The 27,711-nt window shown below is 38.0% G+C and overlaps 1 protein-coding gene across 1 annotated transcript in view; it reads right to left on the reverse strand.

The window, feature by feature from the left end:
• Positions 1–27,711, reverse strand: part of FAM120C (family with sequence similarity 120 member C) — a 118,399-nt gene that overhangs the window by 25,129 nt on the left and 65,559 nt on the right. Inside the window, exons 5-10 of the mRNA XM_020284870.2 lie at positions 26,661–26,760; positions 26,002–26,078; positions 25,278–25,558; positions 24,153–24,426; positions 21,705–21,876; positions 14,436–14,685 (exon numbers count right to left, since the gene is read on the reverse strand). Of these exons, the coding sequence (XP_020140459.2) occupies positions 14,436–14,685; positions 21,705–21,876; positions 24,153–24,426; positions 25,278–25,558; positions 26,002–26,078; positions 26,661–26,760 (1,154 nt within the window). The remainder of the gene's footprint in view (positions 1–14,435; positions 14,686–21,704; positions 21,877–24,152; positions 24,427–25,277; positions 25,559–26,001; positions 26,079–26,660; positions 26,761–27,711) is intronic.

Consider the following 27,711-nt stretch of genomic DNA (forward strand, 5'->3'; position numbering starts at 1 on the left):
ATTTTGGCTATGGGTCTGTCATATATGGCTTGTATCATTTTTAGGTATGTCCCTTCTATGCCTATTTTCTTAAGTGTTCGTATCATGAAAGGGTGTTGATTTTGTCAAAAGCTTTTTCTGCATCTATTGAAAGAATCATGTGGTCTTTGTTTTTGCTTCTGTTTATGTGCTGAATTGCATTTATAGATTTACGTATGTTGAACCATCCCTGCATCCCTGGGATGAAGCCCACTTGGTCGTGGTGGATTAGTTTTTGATAAGTGTCTTGATTTGGTTAGCTAAGATTTTGTTGAAAATTTTTGCATCTATATTCATTAGGGATATTGGTCTGTAATTTTCTTTTTTTGTTGCATCCTTTCCTGGTTTTGGTATCAGAGTAATATTTGCTTCATAAAAGGTGTCGAGGAGGTTTCCGTTCTTCTCGATGTTGTGGAATAGTTTCTGCAAGATAGGTACTAGTTCTTCTTTGTAAGTGTGGTAAAATTCGGGTGTGAAGCCATCTGGACTGGGACTTTTCTTTTTAGGGAGATTTTTAATTGCTGTTTCAATTTCAGCTGTTGAGATTGGTCTGTTCAGGGAATCTATTTCTTCCTGGTTGAGCCTAGGGAGGCTGTGTGTTTCTAGAAATTTGTCCATTTCCTCCACATTTTCCAGTTTGTGTGCATAAAGATTTTTGTAGTATTCATAAATTGTATCTTGTATCTCTTTGGGATCAGTTGTGATATCTCCTTTTTTATTCCTGATGGAGCTTATTAGAGACTTCTCCTTTCTGCTTTTCGTTAGCTTAGCCAATGGTGTGTCAATTTTATTTATTTTTTCAAAGAACCAACTTTTTGTTTTATTAATCTCCTGAATAGCTTCCCTGTTTTCAATTTCGTTTAGTTGTGATTTGATCTTGTTGATTTCACTTCTTCTGCTGGGTTTGGGGTTGGTCTGTTCTTCTTTTTCCAGCTCTTTGAATCGTTTCATTAGATTTTTTATTTGTGATCTTCTTGACTTTTGGTTATAGGCATTTATGGAGATAAACTTTCCTCTCAGAACTGCTTTAGCTGTGTCCCAGAGGAGTTGATAACTTGTCTCTCCATTGTCGTTTTCTTCATAGAATTTTTTTATTTCCGTCTTGATTTCTTCATTTATGAAGTAATCATTTAGTAGGAGGTTGTTTAATTTCCACGTTTTTGTGTAGAAATGTGAGTTTCTGTTAGGGTTGATTTCTACTTTTATTCCACTGTGATCTGAGAAGGCACATGGTATCATTTCTATTTTTTTAAATTTCTTGAGTTTAATTTGTGTCCTAGAATATGGTCAATCTTAGAGAATGTCCCGTGAGCTGATGAGAAGAACGTATATTCAATGGATTTTGGGTAGAATGTACTGTAAATGTCAGTCAGACCCAATTGTTGTAGAGTTTTGTTTAAGTCCATTATTTCTTTATTAATTTTCTGTTTGGAGGATCTGTCTCGTGCCGTCAGTGGGGTGTTGAAATCTCCGGCGATTATGGAGTTGCTATTAATCCATTTGCTTAGCTCCAGTAAGGTTTGCTTTATGAATCTGGGTGGACCTAAGTTGGGTGCATATATATTTAAAATTGTTATCTCTTCTTCTTGAACTGTGCCCATCACCATTATATAATGATCCTCTTTGTCTTTCACTGCTTTTGTTGGTTTAAAAACTAAATCGTCTGAAATTAGAACTGCCTCACCAGCCTTCTTTTGGCTTCTATTTGCTTGGAATATTGATCTCAACCCTTTTATTTTTAGTCTATATACATCCTTGCAGGTTAGATGTGTTTCCTGAAGACAGCATATACTTGGCCTGTATTTTCTTATCCATTCAGCCAGCCTATGTCTCTTGAGTGGAGAGTTTAAGCCATTCACATTTATTGAGAGAACTGATAGGTAAGGTAGATTACTGTTCATTCTGTTGGGTTGGATGTTGTTGCTATGATTTCTGTCTTGAGCCATTGTAATATCTGGCCTTTAATATCTTTGGGTTGTGGTTGTTTTTATATTCGTGGGTTATTATTATGATGTTCCGTGCGTAACGCTGTTTTAAGTACTTCTTGTAGGGCTGGTCTTGTCTTGGTGAATTCTCTGAGCCTTTGCTTTTCTGAGAATGTTTTTATTTCTCCTTCATATACGAAGCTTAGTTTTGCAGGGAATAATATTCTAGGCTGGGCATTGTTTTGTTTCATAAGAGTGAGAATGGGGCCCAGTCTCTTCTTGCTTGTAAAGTCTCATTAGAGAAGTCTGAAGTCATTCGAATTGGCTTTCCCTTGTATGTTACTTGCCTCTTTTGTCTTACAGCTCTTAGAAGGGCCTTTTTAGTTGATAGTTTGGTCAGTCTGATGACTGCATGTCGTGACGTCTTCCTGTTTGCATTGAATCTCCCAGGGGTCCTCTGAGCTTCTTGAACTTGTATATCAAGATTTTGAGCAAGGCCTGGGAAATTTTCCTCTATTATATCTTCAAACAGCTTGACCAACCCTTGAGGGTTGTCTTCTTCCCCTTCTTGTAACCCTATGACCCTCACATTAGGTTTCTTCACATAATCCCACAGCTCTTGTAGGCTTTGCTCTTTTCTCTTGTTTCTCTGCTCTATTTCTGTGACTGATTTATTTAATTGGAGGGTGTTATCTTCAAGCTCTGAGATTCTTTCTTCTGTTTGATCTACCCTGTTCTTGAGACTTTCCACTGATTTTTGTAGTTCCTTGATTTGATTCTTCATTTCCAGGAGTTCAGTTAAACTTTTCTTTATTGTTTCTATTTCTTTTTCCATATCCTGGAGGCTTTCTGTGGTTTCTTTGTGTTGGTTATTGTGTTGTTGTTGCAGCTCGGTGAGTGTTCTTATGATCCACATACGAAATTCCTCTTCTGTCATATTGGTTGCCTGATTTTGGTTGGTGTCCATTTCTAGGGGGCTGGTGCTCCTCTTTGGGTGTGTGTTTTCCGTTTGGTTCTTTATATTTCCTGAGTTCTTTCGCTGATTTCTTCCCATGTCGATCAGTTGTTGTTTCTTTCCTTTAGGTTATTGTTTGGGTATTCACACACTTTGTTTAGTTTCTGAGGCGTTAGGTGGTGTCTGTGGGTGAGATTGGAACACTCCCTGTATATTGAGTCAGTGGGTGCCGTGGAAAGGCTGTGCAAGATGCCATCCCTGTCAGTAGGTGGCGTTTGCTTGGAGGAACAGGCTATGCTGTTGATTTTGTGTCCTGTTATCAGCTCTTGTTCTGGGCGGAGCTGGGTTGGGTAAGCCTGCCCTCAGGCAGTTAGCAGGGGTCAAAGTTCTGTTCTATGCTTAGAGGAAAAGCTGTCAGGGCGTGGCTGGAATGGTCCTGCTCAGCCTGAAAGTCTGGGTGTGAAGGGGGTGTCTGAGACCTGCAGTCTGGAGCGGGCCTCGCTTCTTTCCACCCTCCCCAACTCCGCAGCTACTCCTGGGCCTCTGCCAGCAGGCCAGACCACAAGCCACCAGGCCTCCCCGGACTGTGATGCTGGCAGGGAAGTTCCCTGCACAGGAATGCCACCTGGGCTGGGTGCATGGCCTCCTCCTGGGAGGAGGGTTGCCCTCTAGGATGCCGATCCGCCCCTGGAGGCACACACACCTCAGTAGGCTGTTCAGGTATAACCCTTCTGTGCCCCGGGCAATGCTAGCCCTTGGTGCAGGGGATCTGGTCTGCAGGTCCGACCTCTGGGTCCCAGAGTTCAAACTATATCCCCACCAGGGAGAGGATTTCTGGTCCCAATTGACCCACAGGTAGCCCAAGCTGAGTTTATGTCTCTCAGCCTCTGAGTCGGCTCCGTTCTCCTGGGAACAGCGTGCCAGGAGCAACTGGGAGAGCTTGCGGGTAGGGAGCTCACAGTCTGAGTTCCCCTGAGTCAGCTGTAGGTTCCCAAAAGGGAAGGTCCCATTCCCTGGAGGTGCCTCTGGGTGGTGGCTGTATTGTCTCTCTGGGCAGCCGCGGGTAGGGTCGGCAGAGGGGAGGAGGACGCCATATCTCATACCTTTTTTTGCTTGTTCCTCTTTTATTGTTTTCTTTTATATTCAACAAATATTCTCCAGTGTAGTATTTTCATTCTTATGTTGGTTTTTTACTATATTTTAGTTATTTTCATAGTAGTTGCTCTGTAGATCACAATATACATTTTATCACATACTTCTAATACTAATTTCGGTAGTATGTAGAAACTGTGTTCCAATATAGTTCTCTTTACTCCTTCCTTTGTTGCTATTATTATCACTTATATGATACTTTTATTGTAAACCTAACATGCAATTTTATAATTGTTGATTAATTCAGTTGTCTTTTAAATCACTTAAGTGAATAAATGAGGAAAATATATTTATACTACTTTATATATATATATTTTTATATAAATATTTATATGTTAATATAATTATATCATATAATATATTTATATTATATGAAATATTTATATTATATAAAATATATTTTATATATAATTATATTTTATAATTTTATATTTGTATATAAATATATAATATATATGTAATTACCTTTATAGGTAGTTATTATTTATTCATTTGGTGTTATTTCCTTTTAGTTTGAAGGACATCAATTAATACTTAAGGTAAATTGGTAGCAATAAATTCTCTTAGTCTTTGGTTATCTGGAAATCTATTTATTTCACTTTTTATTTTATAACTTTATTGAAATAAAATTATCATATGATACAATTCATCTACTAAAAATGGACAATTCAATGTTTTTTAGTGTATTCATGGGGTTGTATAAACATCACCACTATCTAATTTTAAAACATTTAAATCACCTCCAAAGGAAACCCCCTATCCATTAGCAATCATTCTACATTTGCTCCTTCCCCAGGCCCCTGGCTATCAGTAATCACTATATCTATGGATTTGCCTATTCTGAAGAGTTGACATAAATAGAATCATATAACATATGGCCTTTTGTCACTGGTGCCTTTCACTTAGCCTAATATTGTCTGGGTTCATCCATACTGTAGCATGAATCACTAGTAAATTCCTTTTTATAACTGAATGATATTCTATTATATAGGCTGGGCATGGTGGCTCATACCTGTAATCCCAGCATTTTGGGAGGCTGAGGTAGGAGGACTGCTTGAGGCCAAGAGTTGGAGACTAGCCTAGGCAGCATACCAGGACCGTGTTTCTACAAAAAAAATATTTTAAATTTCTATTGTATAGATATATAATATTTTGTTTAGCCATTCACCAGTTGATGGACATTAAGTTTGTTTCCACTTTTTTGGCTATTATCAATAATTTTATATTAACATTTGCAAACATGTTTTTGTGTGGACATGTGTCATTTTATGTTCCCACCAGCAATGTATGAGGGTTCCAATTTCTCCACATCCCCTTCAACAGTGATTTGCATTTTCCTAATGACCAATGACATTGATCATCATTTCATTTGCTTGTTGGACATTTGCATGTCTTCTTTGGAGAAATGTCTATTCAAATATTTTACCCATTTATAAAATTGACTTAATATTTGTCTTTTATTGTTTGAGTTGTAAGAATACTTCATATATTCTGGACACTTAGCCCTTAACAGATATATGATCCACAAATATTTTCTCCCATTCTGTGGGTTGTGTTTTCACTTTATTTGTGGCATTGTTTCTGGCATACAAACTTTAAATTTTGATCGACTCTAACCTATTTTTCTTTTTGTTAACTTAAGCTTCTGGCATCATACTGAAGAAACCATTGCCTAATCTGACGGCACAAGAGTTAGACTCGTTGTCTTCTAAGAGTTTTATAGTTTTAGCTCTTACATCTGATACATTTTGAGTTCATTTTTGTATATGGAATGAGGTAGAGGTTTAACTTTATTCTTTTACATGTGGATATCCAGTTGTCCCAGAACCATTTGTTGTAAAGCCTATCTTTCCTCCATTGAATTGTCTTGGTACCCTTGCCAAAAATCAATTGACCATAAAAGCAGTTTATTTGTGGACACTCGGCCAGGCGTGGTGGCTCACGCCTATAATCCTAGCACTCTGGGAGGCTGAGGTGGGAGGATCGTTTGAGCTCAGGAGTTGGAGACCAGCCTGAGCAAGAGTGAGACCCCATCTCTACTAAAATATTTCTGGACACTTAAATATATTCCATTAATTTATATATCTATCCTTATTTCAGTACACTACTGTCTTGATTACTGTAGCTTTGTAGTAAATTTTGAAACTGTACAGTGTGAATCTATAACTTTTTTCTTTTTTCAACATTATTTTGGCTATTCTGGGTCTGTATTAGTCCATTTTCTATTACTTCTAATAGAATACTTGAAAACTGGGTAATTTATAAAGAAAAGGAACTTCTTTCTTTTTTTCTTTTAATTTTTTTATTATTATTTAAGCATATTATGGGGGTACAAATGTCCAGGTTACGTGTGTTGCCTTGCCTCTCTCCCCCCCAGTCAGAGCTTCAAGCGTGACCATCCCCCAGAATCATCTCATTCATTATTTATTATTCACATCTCATTCATTATGTATTATATACCCATCCTCTCCTCCCCACTCCTATCTGCCCGATGCCCGATAAATGTTATTCCTGTATGTCAACTTAGGTGTTGATCAGTGAAACCAGTTTGCTGGTGAGTACATGTGGTGTTTGTTTTTCCATTCTTGGGATACTTCACTCACTGGAAGGGTTACAGCTCTATCCAGGAAAATACAAGAGGTGCTATATCACCATTGTTTCTTAGAGCTGAATAGTACTCCGTGGTATGTATGTGTATGTATATATATACCACATTTTATTAATCCACTCATGTATTGATGGGCACTTGGGTTGTTTCCACATCTTTGCAATTGTGAATTGTGCTGCTATAAGCATTCGAGTGCAGATGTCTTTTTTACAGAATGTCTTTTGTTTTTTTGGGTAGATGCTCAGTAATGGGATTGCTGGATCGAATGGTAGATCTACTTGTATCTCTTTGAGTTATGTCCATATTGCTTTCCACAGAGGTTGAACTAGTTTGCCATCCCACCAGCAGTGTAGGAGTGTTCCTATCTCTCCGCATCCATGCCAACATTTATTGTTTTGGGACTTTTTGATAAAGGCCATTCTCACTGGAGATAAGTGATATCTCATTGTAGTTTTGATTTGCATTTCCCTGATGATTAGAGATGTTGAGCATTTTTTCATGTTTGTTGGCGATTATTCTGTCTTCTTTTGAAGTTTCTGTTCATGTCCTTTGCCCACTTTTTGATAAGTTTGTTTGATTTTCCGTTGCTGGTTTTCCTAAGTTCTAAACAGATTCTAGTTATCAACTCTTTATCGGATGTGTAGCTTGCGAAAATTTTCTCCCATTCTGTGGGTTGTTTGTTTGCTCTCATGACAGTTTCTTTGGCTGTGCAGTGGAACTTATTTCTTACAGTTATGGAGGCTGAGAAGTCCAAGGTCGAGTGGCTGCATCTGGTCAGAGCATTCTTGCTGGTCACATGGTGATCATGCTCACATGCCATCTCAGGTTTCTCTTCTTATAAAGCCACTAGTTCCACTCCCATAACTCATTAATTCATTAACCCATTAATCCATGAATGAATTAATCCATTCATGAGAGCAGAACCCTCATGATCCACGCACCTCTTAGTGCCTCACTTCTCAATACTGCCACCCTGGGAATTAAGTTTTGATATGAGTTTTAGAGGGGACATTCAAACTATAGCAGAGTTCCTTATTAACTTTAGCATCAGTTTGTTAATTTCTATAAAGAAGACAGCTGGGATTTGGGATTCCATTGCATATATAGATCAATTTAGGGAACTGCCATCTTAATAATATTTTATCTTTATTCATGAACATGAGGTACTTTTCTATTTATTTAAATGTTCTATAATTTCTTTCAACAGTTTCATAGTTTTCAGTGTACAAATCTTATACTTCTTTCATTAAATTATACCCAAATATTTCATTCTTTTTGATGTTATCATAAAAGGATTGTTTTCTAATTTTATTTTTGGAATAATCACTAGTATACTAAAATACAATTGATATTTGTATGTTGATCTGATATCCTGTGATTTTGCTAAATTCATTTATTGGTTCTAATTGTCCTTCAGTGGATTCCTTAGAATTAGCTCTATGTAAGATCATGTTCTTTGTTTCTTCCTTTGCAATAACTCTGCCTTTTATTCCTTTTCACCCCTCAGGATTTTTTTTTTGTATTTGTAATGACTGAAACAAACAAGAAAAAACATCTAAAACCATAGCCTCCGGAAGACTCACTTGTTCTTGCCTATCTTGTACCGACCTTTTTTTTTTTTTAGGCAGAGTCTTGCTCTGTTGCCTAGGCTAGAGTAGTGTGGAGTCAGTGATGTGTAGCTCACAGCAACCTCAAACTCCTGGGCTCAAGCAATCCTTCTGCCTCAGCCTCCCAAGTTGTTGGGACTACAGGCACGTGCCACCACACCAGGCTACTTTTTCTATTTTTAGTAAAGATGGGGTCTCAAGCTTGCTCAGTCTGGTCTTGAACTCCTGGGCTTAAGCAATCCTCCTGCCTCGGCCTCCCAGTTGTACCGGTCTTTGAACTTGACCTTGGCCTCCTGTCAGGCCCTGTGTTTAAGAACAGGGTTTCTGAAGACATCCTTGTTGACCACAGTTTTTTCCAAAGAGATATCCACAGAATGTCTTGTGGGCATGAAGTGATTGTAGTTATAAATGTTCACAAAAGATTTAATCTTTGATTTCTTGACGATGTTCTTCTTGCCCATGGCAGCTGTCACTTTTCAGGGATAGTGGTCAATTTCAGCCACCAGAGCATGGCTATAGGGTGGCCTGAGGTGCCATCATCAAAGTCCTTCATGATGATGGCTTTGTCTCTGGGTTAGCATTTGGCCAGGACCAGCTCCACCTTCCTGGATTTCATGAACTTGCCCATTTTGACAATAACCACCAGGGCCTAAACAGAAAAGTTCTTTTTTTTTAATTTAAGGGGTAGAAGGTTGTGAGAAGGAGTGTTCAGTTGCCTTGCTTTGTTTGTTTGTTTGTTTGTTTGTTGTTGTTGAGACTGAGTCTCACTCTGACACCTTGGGTAGAGTACAGTGACATCATTGCAGCTCACTACAACGTGTAACTTCTGGGCTATAAGTGAACCTTCTGCTTCAGCCTTCTGAATAGCTGGGACTACAGGCGCATGCCTCAATGCCTGGCTGGTTTTGTTTTTTTCTTTCTTTTTGGTAGGTACGAGGGGTCTCACTCTTGCTCAGGCTGGTCTTGAACTCCTGAGCTCAAGCAATCCTCCTGCCTCAGACTCCCAGAGTGCTAGGATTACAGGCATGAGCCACCTCAATGGCCAAGCTCCTTTTTCTTGACTTATCATGCTGGTTAGAACTTCTACTACAATGTTGAATAGAATGGGTAGTGTGACTATCTTTGCCTTGTTCTCATTATTGAGGGAAAAGTCTTTTACCACTACATAGGATGTTTTTATATGTTGCTTTATTTAGTTTGCTACTATTTTGTTGAGGAGTTTTACATCTACATTCATAAGGACTACTGTTCTATAATTTTCTTATCTTGCAATGTCTTTGTCTACTTTTGATTTCAAGGTAATATTTGCCACATAGAATAAGTTGGGAAGTGTTCCTTTCTCTTATTTTTTGAAACAATATGTGAAAGATTCGCTTTAATTATTCATTAAATGTTTGGTAGAATTGACCAGCAAAGCCATCTGGGCCTGGGCTTTACTTTTTGGGAAGTTTTTAATTATGAATTTGAGCTCTTTAGTTGTCCCTCTCAGATTTTCTATTAATCTTTCTTCCTGAGTTAGTGTCGATAATTTGTAACATTCTAGGAATTGGTCAATTTCATCTATGTGATTTAATTTGTTGGCATATAATTGTCCATAGTATTCCTTTATATTCTTGGTTATTTCTCTAAAGTCAATAGTAATGCCCCCTTTTTCATTCCTGATATTAGTAATTTGAGTCTTTTCTCTTTTTTTCTTGGTCACTCTAGCTAAATAAAGGCTTATCAAATTTTTTGGATGTTTTTAAAAGAACAACTTCTGGTTTTAATTTTATCTATTCTTTCTCTATTATTTATTTCATTTATATCCAGTGTAGTCTTTATTGTTTCTTTCATTTTGATTTCTTTGGGATTTAGACTTCTTTTTTCTAGTTTCTTAAGGTAGAAGATTAGGTTACTGATTTGCAATCTTTCTTCTTTTGTAAGTGATTATAAATTTCTCTCAGTATCGTTTTACCTAAATCTCATATATTTTATGTTGTTTTAATTCATCTCAAGGTATTTTTCTAATTTCCCTTGTGATTTCTCCTTTGACCCATTAGTTATATAGGAGTGTGCTGTTTAATCTTTGCATATTTGTGAATTTTCCAAATTTCCTTTTGTTAATGATTTCTAATTTCATTTCATTGTTGTAAGAGGTGATATTTCATGATTTTAATCCCTTTAAATTCAATAAGTCTTGCCTTATGGCCTAATATATGGTCTGTCATGCAGAATGTTTCATGTGCACTTAAAAAGAATACATTCTTTTGCTGTTAAGAGTATTCTAAACATGTCTGCTAGATCTAGTTGGTTTATAGCAGGGGTCCTCAAACTTTTTAAACAGGGGGCCAGTTCACTATCCCTCAGACCATTGGAGGGCCAGACTATAGTTTAAAAAATATTATGAACAAATTCCTACGCACACTGCACATATCTTATTTTGAAGTAAAAAAACAAATGGGCAAAAACACCCGCATGTGGCCCGCAGGCCATAGTTTGAGGACGCCTGGTTTATAGTATAGTTCAGGTCTTTTATTTCCTTAATGACCTTTTACATACTTGTTCTATCCATTTTTGAAAGTGGGGTATTGAAATTTCCAATTATCATTGTTGAATTATCTATTTCTACTTTCATTTCTGTCAGTTTTCATTTCATCTATTTTTGGGCCCTGTTAAGTGCATATATTTATAATTGTTATCCTATTGATAAATTCACCCTTTTATCATTATAAGATTTTCCTTTTAGTTTCTAGTAACATTTTTATTGTCTTAATGCTTATTTTGTCTGGTATTAGTATTGTCATCTAGCTCTCTTATGGTTATTTGTGTATGTATCTTTTTACTTTCAACCTACTTGAATCTTTTAATCTGAAGTGTGTCTCCTGTAGATAGAATACAGTTGGATTTTGTTTTTGTACATATCTGACAATCTCTCCCTTTTGATTGGATTTGTAAGCAAACTTAATGGTATTATTAATATGGTAGATTTGTACCTGCCATTTTGCATTTTATATGTCTCAAGTGTCCTTTCTAACTCCTTTCTTTACTGTCTTCTTTGTTTTCGGTGGATGTTTTCTAGTGTATCATTTTAATTCCATTAATATATGTTTTTTTTGAGACACAGTCTTACTCTGTCACCTGGGCTAGAGTGCAGTGACATCATTATAGCTTGGTGCAACCTCAAACTCCTGGACTCAAGCAATCCTCCTGCTTTGGCCTCCTGAGTAGCTGGGACCACATGGCACAATGGCTGGCTAATTTTTCTATTTTTAGTAGATATGGGGTTTCACTCTTACTCAGGCTGGTCTCAAACTCCTGACCTCAAGCGATCCTCCTGTCTTGGCCTCTCAGAGTGCTGGGATTACAGATGTAAGCCACGGCACCTGGCCTAATTCCTTCAATAATTTTAAAATTAAAATTTGGGGTTATTTTCTGTAGGGTTTATCATATACAAATTAACTTACCAGTATCTACTTTAGATATATACTAACTTTGTTCCAGTGAAATATCAAAATTTTATTCCCATATAGCTCCATTCCCTCCCCTTTTTGTGGGAGTATTGCTGTACTTATTGTGTATATACAAACTCAACAATACATTGTTACAATTATTATCTTATATACTCTTATGTATTTTAAAGATGTTGAGAAAAAAAGAATTGCAAGTATATATTCACAGCTGTTGTTATATTATCCTAACTATTTCTGGTTCTTTTAATTTCTTAGTGTGGATTTACTATCTGGTATCATTTTCTTACTCCAATACATCTTTTTCCTACCTACCTTCTTTGTGCTGATACCATCAAATATATTACATTTCTATATGTGATGGGCTCAACAATACAATTATATACATATTGCTTTATGCAACTGTTTTTCAAATAAGAGAAAAAAGGAGAAAAAAATGCAGCTACATTGACTTTTGTATTAAATAATTGCCTACACAATTACCTTTGCTGGTATTGTTTGTTTTTGTATGGATTTGAATTACTGTCTGTTGTCAGGTGCTTTCAGCCTATAGAACTTGCTTTAGTATTTGTTATAAGGCAGGTCTGCTACCAACAAATTCTCTGCTTTTCTTTATCTTGAAATGTCTTTATTTTGTTTTCACTTTTAAAATATAGTTTTACTGGATTAAAGATTCACAGTTGACAGTGTTATATTTCAGCACACTGAATATGCTGTCCCACTGCCTTCTGGCCTCCATTGTTTCTTTACTTTTCATTCATTCATTCATTCATTCATTCATTCATTCATTCATTTATTTATTTATTTTTTGAGGCAGGGTCTCTCTCTGTCACCCAGGCTGGAGTGCAGTGTGTTACACAGAGTTCACTGCAACATGAAACTCCCAGGCTCAAGTGATCCTCCTGCCTCAACCTCCAGAGTAGCTGGGACTTCTGGCATGCGCCACCATGCCCAGCTAATTTTTCTATATATATTTTAGTTGGCCAATTAATTTCTTTCTACTTTTTTAGTAGAGATGGGGTCTCACTCTTGCTCAGACTGGTTTTGAACTCCTGACCTTGAGCGATCCTCCCACCTCGGCCTCCCAGAGTGCTAGCGTGCTCCAGGCTTAAGCCTTCTCTGTTTATTTTCACTTTAAAAATTATTTTCCTATCCCAAGGTCAGTTAAATCATTGTTCAGTTTTTATTCTGCCTTTTATCTTTTATTTTTACATTTATCTCTTTAATCAATCCATTTGGAATTTATGTGAGGCATGGCTCTAAATGCATATGTTTTCTCCCCAAATGCTAATCTAATTCTCTAAACAATAATTATTTTAAAAATTCATCTCTGCCTCATTGATTTATGATGCTTCCCTTTGCATATTTTTTGGATGCCACTAAAGATATATTTTGTCTGTATTACTGAGATGCTACTGCCCTCAGGTTAGTAATACAAAACTATCACATGATCTTTATTTAAAAGGTCTTCGACTAAGTTCTGGAGAATTTTCATAGGCAAATTCTTCTGTGTGGGCTGGATCAGTAAACACGTCAATAAAATCTATTTCCAGGAAGAACGGACCATTCACTTTATCAGCCAAGGTGAATCCTATAGAAAAGACCTTGTCAAGCAGAAGATGACACTGAACATCCTGGATTCTTCCTTGATTTGCTAAAAAAAAAACTTGGAGAAATATAAAAAAGATATCTCCTATATCTGTGTCTATATACACACACACACATATGTGATAAGAAACTTCTGTAATCATCAAGAAAAAGACAAGTAACCTAATAGCCACTGTGAAAGATAAATAAGCACTTCAGAGAATGAGGAAACTCAAGTGGCTAATAAGCATAAAAACAGAAGACTAACCTCATCTGTAAGCAAATAAGTGCAAATTAAAACACACTACTTGAAATCCACTGAATTGGCAAAAATTAAGAAGTTGTATAATATTAGCACTGGGAATATGAACAAATAGAAACACTTAAGTATTGTTTATAGGAATATAAATTAGTACAGCTATAACCTAGAGCAACTTGGCAATAGTGAAAAATATACATGCTATTTTACAGGATCCAGGAATTCTGCTCCTTGGCTTATACTTCAGATAAACTGACACAGGAACACAGAGAGACAGAAACATCTATGAAGATATTCCCCACAGCACTGTTTGTAATATCAAAGAACTGGAAATAACTATCCATTAATCAATAAATAAAATATTATGATATTAGTATTTGATGAAACATAATCCAGCAGTCAAAAAGAATGAACCATATATGAATACTGATAGGTCTCAAAAATAACATTTAGTGACAAAAAAGTAAGAAACAAAATGAGGTATACAGCACAATACATTTCAAGTCAAAAAAGGAAAAAATATCTACATATATAAAAAATACTAGAGACTGTGCATGGGTGCACATGTCTAAATAAATATATGGAAGATAGCTTGGAAGGATACACATCAAATACCTAAAAGTGGATGACTATGGGTGGAAAGAAGGGAACTGGATCAGGAATGAGTAGTGAAGTAGACAAAAACTAAAGTAAAACCAAACATAAAAGATCAAAACTGAGGAGACTAACCTAACAATCATTTTCAGTGTTTCTGAAGTCTAAGATGAACATAAAACAAAAATATTCCCACCCTGAAATATCATAAAAACACTTGCTTAAAGAAATGTCAAAAAAGTAAAAGAGAAAAGAACTGGCTGCCTCTCTGTCACATGGCTTACCGTAGTACACAGCACATGAGCAGCAGATGGGTGGGGACATTGGCTGGATTGAGCATACTGGGTGTGTCTGACTTCATACAGGCCAGGAAGGCCCGCATCCTTCTGTTCTTGTCCTCAACTGCTTTGCCTAGCCAGAGCTTCTTGAGGTTTGGGCAAGTCCATTCTCGAAATGTCAGTGCAGACACCAGCTCAGGGGTTTGAGGTGACTTCCCTTTATAGGCAGACCACTCTTTAAGGATCACTGAAGGAACTAGAAAACAGAAATTGAGGGAAAATAGGCTCTAGAGCATTTCTACAGCTGGCCATAATTTTCAATATTCATTGCATTTCAACATCTTTTAATTTTTTTGTTACTATAATTTTTATTATTATCAATAACAGCAGGAATAGTAAGCATTTATTAGGGGCTTGATGTGTTAAGTACTCTACATATATTAACTCATTTAATTCTCATAAAAATTTGAGACAGAAGTATTATGACTACATTATCACAAAACATAGAGGTCATTTTGTAGATAAAGAAATCAAGGCCCAATGTCACACAGTTTTTAATTACTTTGAAACTTATTTCTTAAGTTGATGTTCTAGGCTAGGCAAGGAAAGAAGTCCAAGGAAAAATTACTTGACTATCTGGCTTCATAATAGACAATAAGACATCCCAAAGACATCCCAAAAGAAATTACACAAAACTCTCAAAAAACCAACATCTTTTAGATTTACAAAGGTGTAGCAGACCAGGAAAACATGGCTTCTATATACTTCTAATACATCTCAGCCTCTTAAGCTATGGCCTCTTTTATTTGAGACATCTAGCACTTACTCAATCACCCAAGCTAGAGACTTAAGAGTCATCCTAGAGTTCTCTCTCCCCTCCACCTCCTACACAGCTGGATATCACTGACATCCTGCTGATTCTACCTCCTTATCATCCCCTCTATCTGTTCCCTTTTCTCCAGCACAACAAATACTCTAGTGGCTCAAATATCATCTTTCACCGGACAAAAGTCTCCAGACTATTTGTTACTACTTTTCATCCTGTTTGCTCCACCTTACACCCATGCTCCACAACCACTAGAATATTGTTTTGGTTTTTATTGAGACAGAGTCTCACTCTGCTGCCCAGGATGGAGTGCCTGGGGAGATGGGCTCAGTGCTCAGGCTGGTCTCAAACTTCTGAGCTTGAGCAATCCTCCCGCCTGGGCCTCCCAGAGTGCTAGGATTACAGATGTGAGCCACACCGGCCTGTTTTTTTTTGTTTGTTTGTTTTTTTAACTTTTTGGCTGGGCCTGTTTTTTTTTTTTTTTTTTCTTTTAACTTTTTGGCCTCTTCTATTTTCTGGAAAAGACTATGTAGAACTGATGTTAATTCTTTGTTAAATATTTGGTAAAACCCTCCGGTGAAACCATCTGAGCAACATTTTTTTTGGAAAGTTCTTAAATTTCATTAATATTTATGTTGGGTGAGATAGTAATTTCTGTATTTTGAGAAATTGGTCTATTTCATCTAAGTTGTCAAATTTATGTGTGTAGAATTATTTATATTATTCCCATATAATTCTCTGAATGTTTGTAGGTTTTGTGGTGATATCCTGCTTCATTCTCTCGTTCATTTAAATTTGGGTCTTCTGGCTTTTTCTTTGCAGTCTTGCTAGAAGTTTGTCAATTATATTTTTCTTTTCATAGAACAATATTTTTGTTTAATTGATTTTCTTTACTGTTTTTCTGTTTTCAATTTCATTGATTTCTGCTCTTTATTATTTCCTCCCTTTGGTTTACTTTGGGTTTAGTTTTCTACTCCTCCTCTTGTTTCTTGAGCTGAAAGTTTAGATTATTGATTAGAGACTTCTTTTCTAATGTGAGCACTTAATACTATTAATTTCTCTCTTAGCAATGATTTAGTGCCATCCCACAAATTTTAATATCTTTTTATTTTCATTTAGTTCAATATATTTCTTTCTTTCCCTTGAGACTTCATCTTGGATCCATGAATTATATAGATATGCTTTGTTATTTTCCAAGTATTTATAGATTTTCTTGTTATCTTTCTGTTATTGATTTCTAGTTTGATTCCACAGTGGAATGAAAATATACCCTGTATGTTTTAAATTCTTTACATTTTTTAAAGTTTTTCATTGAGATGGGGTCTTGCTCATTGCCCAGACTGGTCTCAAACTCCTGGGCACAAGTGACTCTCCCTATTCAGTGTCCTCAGCGTCCTCAGTAGTTTCTTAGGCACATACCAACCACCACAGCTGACCCAATTCTTTTAAATTTACTGAGGTTGGTTTCATGGTCAAGGATATGATCTATCATAGTATATACTCTGTGAATGCATGAAAAGAATATGTATTGTGCTTTTATTCTGTGTTCTATAAGAGTCGATTGGATCCTTTTCACTGATGGTGTTGAGTTCCTCTATATCCTTACTTTCTGTCTAGTTGTCTTATAATTAATAAGGAGGTTGAAGTCTCTAACTATAATTTTGAGTTTGTCTATTTATCCTTTCAGTTCTATTAATTATTGTATCACATATTTTGTGGCTCTGTTATTTGGTGCTACATATTTAGGATTGCTCTATCTTTTTGGTGGATTCACCTTTTTACCACTGTATAATGTCTTTCTCTGCCTCTGGCAATTTTTCTTGCTCAGAATTGCAGCTTTCTTTTGATTAATGTTTGCATGGTATATCATCCTCCATCCTCTTACTTTCAACTTATATATATCCTTCATATTTGAAGTAAGTTTTTTTTTTTTTTTGTTTTGTTTTTTGAGACAGAGTCTCACTTTGTTGTCCAGGCTAGAGTGAGTGCCGTGGCGTCAGCCTAGCTCACAGCAACCTCAAACTCCTGGGCTCGAGTGATCCTCCTGCCTCAGCTTCCCGAGTAGCTGGGACTACAGGCATGCGCCACCATGCCCGGCTAATTTTATATATATATATCAGTTGGCCAATTAATTTCTTTCTATTTATAGTAGAGACGGGGTCTCGCTCTTGCTCAGGCTGGTATTGAACTCCTGACCTTGAGCAATCCGCCCGCCTCGGCCTCCCAAGAGCTAGGATTACAGGCGTGAGCCACAGCGCCCGGCCTTTGAAGTAAGTTTTTATAGACAGCACATAGATGGTTTATGTTTTTATCTAGTCTGCCAATCTCTACATTTTAATTTGGTATAGTCATACTTCTTACATGAATTAAGTCGGTCATTTTATTTTTGTTTCTGTTAGTTCTCTCTGCTTTTCATTTCTCTGCTTTCTAGTTCTTCCCTTCCTGTGATTACTTGAATTAATTTTTCCTTTTTTTTTTTTTTTTTTGAGACAGTCTCTCACTCTGTCGCCCTAGGTAGATTGCAGTGGTGTCATCTTAGCTCACTGCAACCTCCAACTCTTGGGCTCAAGTGGTCCTCCTACCTCAGCCTCCCAAGTAGCTGGGACTACAGGCATGTGCCACTATACCTAGCTAATTTTTCTATTTTTCCTAGAGACAGGGTCTCACTCTTGCTCAGGTTGGTCTCAACTCCTGAGCTCAAGCAATCCTTCTGCCTTGGCCTCCCAGGGTTCTAGGATTATAGGCGTGAGCCACTGAGCCTGGCTGAACTAATTTTTGAATTGCATTTTGATTTATTTATAGCATTTTTGAGTATATCTGTGTACTTTTTTCAGTGCATGTTCTAGGTATTAAATTATATATACATAGATTATCACAGTCTACTGGTGTTGACATTTTATCAAGTAAAGCATAGAAACCTGACCTATGCTCTGAGTCTTTACTCTCTTCCATTTATGATTATCTTTATTTTTATTTTTTTTGAGACGGAGTCTCACTCTATTGCCCGGGCTAGAGTGCCCTGGCGTCAGCCTAGCACAGAGCAACCTCAAACTCCTGGGCTCAAGCGATCCTCCTGCCTCAGCCTCACGAGTAGCTGGGACTACAGGCATGCGCCACCATGCCAGGCTAATTTTTTCTATATATTTTAGTTGGCCAATTAATTTTCTTTCTATTTTTAGTAGAGATGGGGTCTCGCTCTTGCTCAGGCTGGTTTCGAACTCCTGACCTTGAGCAATCCGCCTGCCTCAGCCTCCCAGAGTGCTAGGATTACAGGCGTGAGCCGTAGCGCCCAGCCTATAATTGTCTTTAAATATTTTTGCTACATAGATAGAGAACCACATTAAACAATGTTATAATTTTTGCTTCAATGTGAAATATAATCTAGAATACTCAAGAGAAAAAGGCAAGTCTATCATATTTATCCCTACTTTTGTTCTTTCCACTGTTTTTTCTTCCCTCCTAATGTTCCAAGATTCCCTCTTTTATCATTTCCTTTCTGTGTAGAGAACTACCTTCAGCCATTCTTCTTCTTTTTTTTTTTTTTGAGACAGAGTCTCACTCTGTTGCCCGGGCTAGAGTGCCCTGGCATCAGCCTAGCTCACAGCAACCTCAAACTCCTGGGCTCAAGCAATTCTTCTGTCTCAGCCTCCCAAGTAGCTGGAACTACAGGCATGTGCCACCATGCTCGGCTAATTTTTTCTATGTATTTTTAGTTGGCCAATTAATTTCTTTCTATTTTTAGTAGAGACGGAGTCTGGCTCTTGCTCAGGCTGGTTTTGAACTCCGACCTTGAGCAATCTGCCTGCCTCGGCCTCCCAGAGTGCTAGGATTATAGGTGTGAGCCACTGCGCCCAGCCTTCATCCATTCTTTTCAGGTAGGTCTGTTTATGAAAAATTATCCTGGTTTTTTTCACCTGAAAACGTTTTGATGTCCCCTTCATTACTGGAGGATACTTTTGTTTGATATAGAATTCTGAGTTTACAATTCTTTTCCTTTAGCACTTGAAAATTCATGCTACTTCCTTATGAAATCCGTGGCTTATGATGACATATCAGATGTTATTTCTATTATTTTCCCCTTACAGGTAATACATCATTTCTGCCTGGCCGCTTTCAATAAATTTTTTTTTATCATTACATTTGGAAAGTTTGATCATGATGTATCTTAGCATGGATTTCTTTGGGTTTATAATTTACTCAGCTTCTTAAATCTATAGTTATATATTTTTATCAAATTTGGGGATATTTCAGCCAGCCAAAGTATTATTTTTTAGAATACTTTTGCAGTTCTACCCTCTTTCTCCTTCCTTCTGAGATTCTGATGACACAAACATTAGGTCTTTTGTTATAGTCCTACAGGTCTCTTCATATTTTTTTTTCCCAGTCTATTTTCTCTGTTATTCAGAGTAGGTATTTCTACTGTTCTGCCTTCAAGTTTACTGATTCTTTCCACTACTGTCTCCATTTAGCCATTTAACCCATCCGTTGAGAATTTTATTTTGGTTATTATATTTTTGTTCTTAATTTCCATTTGGTTTCTCTTTATATCTTCTATTTCTTTGCTGAAACTTTCTATTTTTAATTGTTTCAAGCACATTTGTAATTATTTGTCAAAGCATCTTTATGATGGCTGTTTTGAAATTCTTGTCAGATAATTCCAACTTCTTTTTTTTTTTTTTTTTTTTTTGAGACAGAGTCTCACTTTGTTGCCCAGGCTAGAGTGAGTGCCGTGGCGTCAGCCTGGCTCACAGCAACCTCAATCTCCTGGGCTCAGCGATCCTACTGCCTCAGCCTCCCGAGTAGCTGGGACTACAGGCATGCGCCACCATGCCCGGCTAATGTTTTGTATATATATATATTTTAGTTGGTCAATTAATTTTTTTCTATTTTTGGTAGAGACGGGGTCTCGCTCAGGCTGGTTTCGAACTCCTGACCTTGAGCGATCCGCCCGCCTCAGCCTCCCAAAGTGCTAGGATTACAGGCGTGAGCCACCGCGCCCGGCAATTCCAACTTCTATCATGTCTGTGTTCATTTTATTTCCTCAGTCAGTTTGAGATCTAAATTTGAAATCTTTCCGGTTCTTGGTATGGTAAGGGATTTTCAACTGAAACCTAGACATATGGGGTATTATTTTAAAAGACTCTGGATCTTATTTAAATCTTGTGTTTTAGCAGGCCTTTTCTGACATCACTCTAGGAGGTGAAGGGGACACTGTTTCATTACTACTAGGTGGGAGTCTTGGCTCCCTACTTGACCTTGTATGACACCTCCCCAGCAGGAATAGGTGGGGTATGTCATTACAGCCTAGTAAGGGTCGAAGTATTCTTCAAAGGGTTGAAGGTTCTTCATTTGGTCTTTGCTGGTGGGGGTGGGTTAGAACATAGTTTTTCTATGGTCTTTGGCTAGAGTGCAGCGGTTATTATGTAAAAATGTTCTGTGTTGCTAGGTTGTTCCATTTTGGTCCTCTGGGCAGAGAAAGCAGGCTTTTTCGGGGTAGGGGGGCTCTTTTTGGTCTGCTGCTGTTGGCATTTCTGGGCTTGTCCCACACCCAGAATGGGATATGTGAGGCAAAAGAAAACCCAGGTAACTCACTATTGTATCACTGTGACACTCCTTGGGTCCCAAGATGCTCAGCCAGTCTGTCTTCTAGAGTGTCTTGTATTGTTTAATATGTAAGTCCTGGGCTTTTAGTTGTACTTGGGCAAGAGGAATAGGGAAAAGTACATCTAATCTACTCCATCTTCCCAGAAAGAGAAATCTAGAGTATTGTTTTGAACACGCTAATTTGATCACATCACTCTGCAGCTTAAAACACCTCAATGGCTCCAACTACATGCAGCAAGTCCCCAACCTTTTTGGCACCAGGGACCAGTTTCATGGAAGACAATTTTTCCACAGAAGTGGGGGAGGGGCAGGGGAGGTAGAGCTCAGGTGGTGACAGGAGCAATGAAGGGAGGTTATAAATACAGATGAAACTTCATTTGCTGACCTATGGCTCACCTCCTGCTGTGTGACCCCCTTCCTAAGTTTCATGGAAGACAATTTTTCCATGGACTGGGTGGACAGTGAGAAGGGTGCATGGGGTAGCTGCAGGGAAACTCTGCTGCCGGGTCCTTAACAGGTCGTGGACTGTTACTGGGGATGGTGGACTGCAGACTATAGGATCAAATATCAAAACAAAAACCTCATGAAAGACAAGAGACTGTGGCAGATACACCTCTACTTTCCCAAAGCCCACTATGATTATTACAAGTGATAGTCACTCTGAATGCTTGGTAAGTGCAGAATTGGGGCTTAAGTTAATGTATTTCCCATACCAGTATGTAATCCGGTGAATGATGCATTTTCTTAAAGACTGTTCCACAGCCACAAAGTATAATGTGTTTACAAAGACATTTTTGCTCTGTGTCATGTGTTGACAGAACTGTCAAATCTAGAACTACACTTACCTTCTACAGGCAGCCGCCTCCGTATGGCCAGGCGTTCCATTTTCCGCTGTGTCTCTGCCAGACTAAAAAGGACTCCATATACATATTGACGAGCTGACCGGAACAAGAGAGCAGCTGGAGGCAGCTCCATGTTACACTCATCCTCAATACATACAGGGATCTTAATTTCACCCTAACAAAAGAACGGTCCAGGGAAAGGAGAAAATGAGTTATCTTAAGGTTTCGAACTGAGCTCAGAAGAACCAGTAATAAACTGTAGCCTAGCTACTAAATTGTCTATTTACATTCAGACAGAGTTTCAGGCTAAAAAGAAACTGTAGGCCGGGCTACAGTTTGAATAAAGCTCCTGTTAGCATTCTTTTTTTTTTTTTTTTTTTTTTTTTGAGACAGAGTCTCGCTTTGTTGCCCAGGCTAGAGTGAGTGCCATGGCGTCAGCCTAGCTCACAGCAACCTCAAACTCCTGGGCTCCAGCGATCCTTCTGCCTCAGCCTCCCGAGTAGCTGGGACTACAGGCATGCGCCACCATGCCCAGCTAATTTTTTACATATATATATCAGTTGGCCAATTAATTTCTTTCTATTTATAGTAGAGACGGGGTCTCGCTCTTGCTCAGGCTGGTTTTGAACTCCTGACCTTGAGCAATCCGCCCGCCTCGGCCTCCCAAGAGCTAGGATTACAGGCGTGAGCCACCGCGCCCGGCCAGCATTCTTGTTCATATCTTTTGGTAGATATATGCACTCATTTCTCTTGGGGAAATACTTAGAAGTAGGATTGCTATACTATATGGTGAGTGTATGTTTAATTTTATAAGAAACTGCCAAACTGTTTTCCAAACTGTACCAATATATACTCCCACCAGCACTGTATTGGAATTCTAGTTATTCCATATCTTTGCCAGTGTTTGTCATTGATAATCTTTTATTTCAGCCATTCTGGTGGACACAGAGTAGTGTCACATTGTGGTTTTATATATATTTACATGCTTTTGGTTTTAACATTCATATCTTTTGAACTAATAGTTTAATTTTTATGATATTTTCCTAAGACCATAATCTGAAAATCCAGAAAAAAGTTATATAACAATATATGCACTTTACTGTATAACTTATAATAGTTACATATGAGAAATAACCTAACTGGATATTAAGGAAATGATTACATAATATATGATATATTCATAGTGATAAAATATGCAGCCATTCAAAATTATTTAGATAGATCAGATTAGTATAATATAATGAAAGCAGGGTACTAAATTGTACATAGAGCATGGTATCAACTATAGAAAAATATGTGTAAATTATTCCTGCAGGTATAAGATAAAAAAAAGAAAAATATGTGTATTAAAATAGACCAGCTATACTTCAACAACAAAAATTATTTAAAATAATACTGTAGGCCGGGTGCGGTGGCTCACGCCTGTAATCCTAGCACTCTGGGAGGCCAAGGCTGGAGGATTGCTCAAGGTCAGGAGTTTGAAACTAGCCTGAGCAAGAGTGAGACCCCGTCTCTACTAAAAATCGATAGAAATTAATTGGTCGACTAAAAATATATATATAGAAAAAAATAGCCGGGCATGGTGGTCCATGCCTGTAGTCCCAGCTACTTGGGAGGCTGAGACAAAAGGATTGCTTGAACTCAGGAATTTGAGGTTGCTGTGAGCTAGGCTGACACCACAGCAGAGTGAGACTCTGTCTCAAAAAGAAAAAAGAAACTGTAATGAGCCCAGCTGATCATAGCCAATTTATAAGCTATATTCCATTTTTAAAGTCTCAACTAAGCCAGGCGTGGTGGCTCATGTCTGTAATCCTAGCACTCTTGGAGATCAAGGCTGGAGGATTGCTTGAGCTCAGGAGCTTGAGACCAGCCTAAGCAAGAGTGAGATCCCATCTCTACTAAAAATAGAAAAATCAGCCAGGCGTGGTGGCACATACTTAGGGGCTTGAGGCAGGAGAATTGCTTGAGCCCCGGAGTTTGAGGTTGCTGTGAGCTAGGCTGAGGCGATGGCACTCTAGCTCAGGTGACAGAGCAAGACTCCATCTCCAAAAATAAATAAATAAATAAAGAGTCTCAACTAGGACTGACCAATGGGAAAAGTCTATGATAGACATTTTGCTGGGCGATGGATTTGTATGGTAAAACTGGAGGAAAGGAACAGTTCTGCAGAAGTAGAGGAAGAGATAAGGAGCAAGGGTATAAAGCCTCTTATGAGACTGTGTCCATCCCTAGAACCAGAGTCTAACAATTTGGTACATTATCTACTTCAAAATCTCACAATTACACTTCTCTTTGAGGGGCCTCATTTACTGCACAGTCCCATCTCCTGCTGTTTCCTTTTATTTCCCTTCAGAAACTAATGATCAAAATTTTCTCTGGTAACTTACAGTCCTAATAAGTATGAAGTACAGTGTTAAGAGCAGGGAGGTAGGTGCTGATGGGCTGCCTCACCTTAGTGAGGACATGATAGATATATGGGTACATAAGACCCCTCCGGTGTCTGTGTTCGGCAACCCGTAAGACTTCTGGAGCTACCGGAGGTAAGGGTGGAATGGTGATGTCCATGTGGTTCCTCGTAGACATAGACAGCAGAGATGGGATGTGGGGCTCAGCATCACCTAGGCTGGCTTCTGAAACTCCAGTATCAACCGGTTGTACCCAAGAACCCCTGTCACCATTGGGATCTTCCCATTCAGGCTGCTGCTTAAGTGCTTCTGTGGTATGACTAAAAAAATTAGGAAGACAGTGTAGAAAAGAAAAGGGAGGTTGATAAAGGCATTCCAACTCAGGATGTCCATTCTGGGCCCAAGAAATCTCATAAACCCTCTGAAGGTCAGGAAACTGGGTTAGCACTGGACCTATTACCTTTCCTCTCAGTGGCCATCACTGCCCTCCTGGCTTCTTTCACCTGACACAAACCAAAGCAATCAAAAGTCATGAGAATCACTTTGGATCATTTACACTTTGGAAGAGGTCATGTAGAGTCTGCTTATGTATTAAGAAAATATTTACAGTTACAACCACAAAGCAGCTCTGTTTCCCAGGAATAATCTACTTGGAGGAATAATCTGTGAACAAATGAACTAGTATAAAATCCTACTGTTTTATTTTTTTTCTATGATTGTAAATTAATGGCAGAAAAAAATCCTACTGTTTTAATCCTCAGAACTCTGTCTTGGTTACTAAGCAATGTAACCGCCTACTCTACTGTTCCAATATTTCTACTCTATAAACTCTTTTCTTTTTTTTCTTTTACATTCAACCTACTCCCCTCACAAACTAAGAAATGATAGCCACGATATAGAGCACATGCATACCAGGGCTTCCCTCACCAGCTGTTATGCTGTCTTTTACCTCAGTGGCCTGGGTGTCTGAAAATTACCACTTGCACAGGGCCAAATAAGCATGAAGCAGGCAAGCACAGAGAAAGTTTTCTTACTTTGCTTTCCTGAAAGCAAAGAACTACAGAAGAAAGCCAGGAATGTACACATCCCCATAATCCCTACCCAGGTTATCAGCAAAGGAATACAGATGCCTCAGAAGTCTATTCCCCTGAGTGACTATAGAGATACTTACTCAGAGCTAGCTCCATTTGGTTCATCACCATCAGAGGAAGAGGAGTGGGAAGAGTCTGGTCCCAAAGGAGGTGAAGCTTTAGAAGTCAGGTAATTGGGAAACTGGGATGCAGAGGAGTCATAAGAGACAGCCCAGTTGGCAAAGGGGCTGTCTTGCAGCATGGAATCCTCAGAAAAAGCATGGGATTCCCCCAAAGCATGGGGGGAGAAGAGAAAAGATGAGTTGGGTCCCATTGGGAATGGTGGTGGATATTTCATTTTCTGGGGTACTTGGTGAGCAAACTAAAGGACAAAACAGACAGAAAAGCTATTTAACATTTTACCAGGCACCAAGATGGTTCTCTCAAAAGTTGTGACATAGTGGATGATGCCAGTAGCAAGGACTGTTGAGATACAAAGTACCTACTGAGAATAATGAGAAATAGTTCTAATAGTGATATATGAACAGAATCCTCCACAAGCAGGACAATGGATCAGTACAAGTCTCCTAGGACCATTCTCTGACATTAGTGAATCTACCTTCACAATGCCCTGGTGGTTTCTGATTTGGATGCTTTTTTTACACAATCTGCCAGCCTCAAGTTGAAATGTGATGTAGGTATATGCAGCCTTGACAGTCTGATAACAATGAATGAGCCTAACTCCTTAACTTGGGCTATAAAAATCAGGAAGCAACCCAAGACTAATGCTAACAAATAGTTTCAGAAGTATTAAAGGATGCTTACCACTGGCTTGCCAGCAGAAATGGTGCCCATTTGATGTCGTGGAAGGGGAGGATTTCCAAGCCTATTATTCTGAAAACCTGAAGCCAAGAGAAAAGGGCTATACTTCAGTCAATCCTAATAATGCTACCATGTTATATTCTCCTCACCTCATAGCACCTAAAAATTATTATTAATAAATAAGTTACAATTTATCAAATAGCTACTATGTGCCATGCCAGGAGCCTTACATAAATGATTTTATCTGATAACAATCCTATAAAGTCAGTATCATGAGCCATATTTCATACAAATGTAATTTGCCAAGGTCACACAGTTTTCAGGCAGCAGAGGTGGAATTTACACTTTGGCCTGATCCCAAAGACAGGGCTATTTTACATATATCAGGCCAGAATGGAAGTTAGCACCAGAAGTAGCCAAAGTTAAGGAAATGGCATTGCACCCCATCTGTTACCCATTTATCCATATAAATTTGAGAAAGCAGGGACCTTCTTATGTCACCTCTCTTATGACATGAAAATAAAAAGGAGAATGTCTATCAAATAGGACTGACTTTTAGGAGGATACAATATAAGTGATTCCACTCTGGCCCTAGAGTTCCTGAAGAACCAACTCAGATTCCTCTATGAATAGAGCAGCTTGGGGTCAGATGGAAGACTTACCTAGAAAGGAGGGACCCACTGGCAGCGAAGAGAGTTTGGTTGTGACTGAATAGTACTCAACTGCTTTCTTGAATCGCTTTATTTTATCTTCTGTCCTGGACTGGATATTGGAATATCAGATTTTCAGAAGAAGAAACAACATGAGAGTATCTTTTTCATATAACTTATAATTTGGGAGTCAAATAATATCAGAAATCAAATATTTAAAGAAACACAAGGGAACAAATTTTCACTTTGCAGAAAAGATTAGGTAGGGAAAAGCATTATGAAACGCAAAATACGGAATACTTAAAAAAAAATAAAATTTACTTATATTTCATGCTATTCTGAAATGATCACATGATCATTAGGGATAAGGAAAAAAAACTCACATAGTACCACCATCCAAAGATATTTTGGAATGTTCTCTTACAGTATTATTTTATTTTATTTTATTTTATTTTATTTTATTTTATTTTATTTTTGAGACAGAGTCTCACTTTGTTGCCCAGGCTAGAGTGAGTGCCATGATGTTAGCCTAGCTCACAGCAACCTCAATCTCCTGGGCTTAAGCAATCCTACTGCCTCAGCCTCCCAAGTAGCTGGGACTACAGGCATGGACCACCATGCCCGGCTAATTTTTTCTATACATTTTTAGTAGGCCAATTAATTTCTTTCTATTTATGGTAGAGACGGGGTCTCACTCTTGCTCAGGCTGATTTCAAACTCCTTACCCTGAGCGATCCACCCGCCTTGGCCTCCCAGAGTGCTAGGATTACAGGCGTGAGCCACCACACCCGGCCTACAGTATTATTTTAAATAATTTTTGTTGTTGAAGTATAGCTGGTCTATTTTAATACACATATTTTTCTTTTTTTCTTATCTTATACCTGCAGGAATAATTTACACATATTTTTCTATAGTTGATACCATGCTCTATGTACAATTTAGTACCCTGCTTTCATTATATTAATCTGATCTATCTAAATAATTTTGAATGGCTGCATATTTTATCACTATGAATATATCATATATTATGTAATCATTTCCTTAATATCCAGTTAGGTTATTT

This window comes from Microcebus murinus, chromosome X, assembly GCF_040939455.1.
Source record: "Microcebus murinus isolate Inina chromosome X, M.murinus_Inina_mat1.0, whole genome shotgun sequence".
In the NCBI taxonomy this organism is placed as follows: Eukaryota; Metazoa; Chordata; class Mammalia; order Primates; family Cheirogaleidae; genus Microcebus; species Microcebus murinus.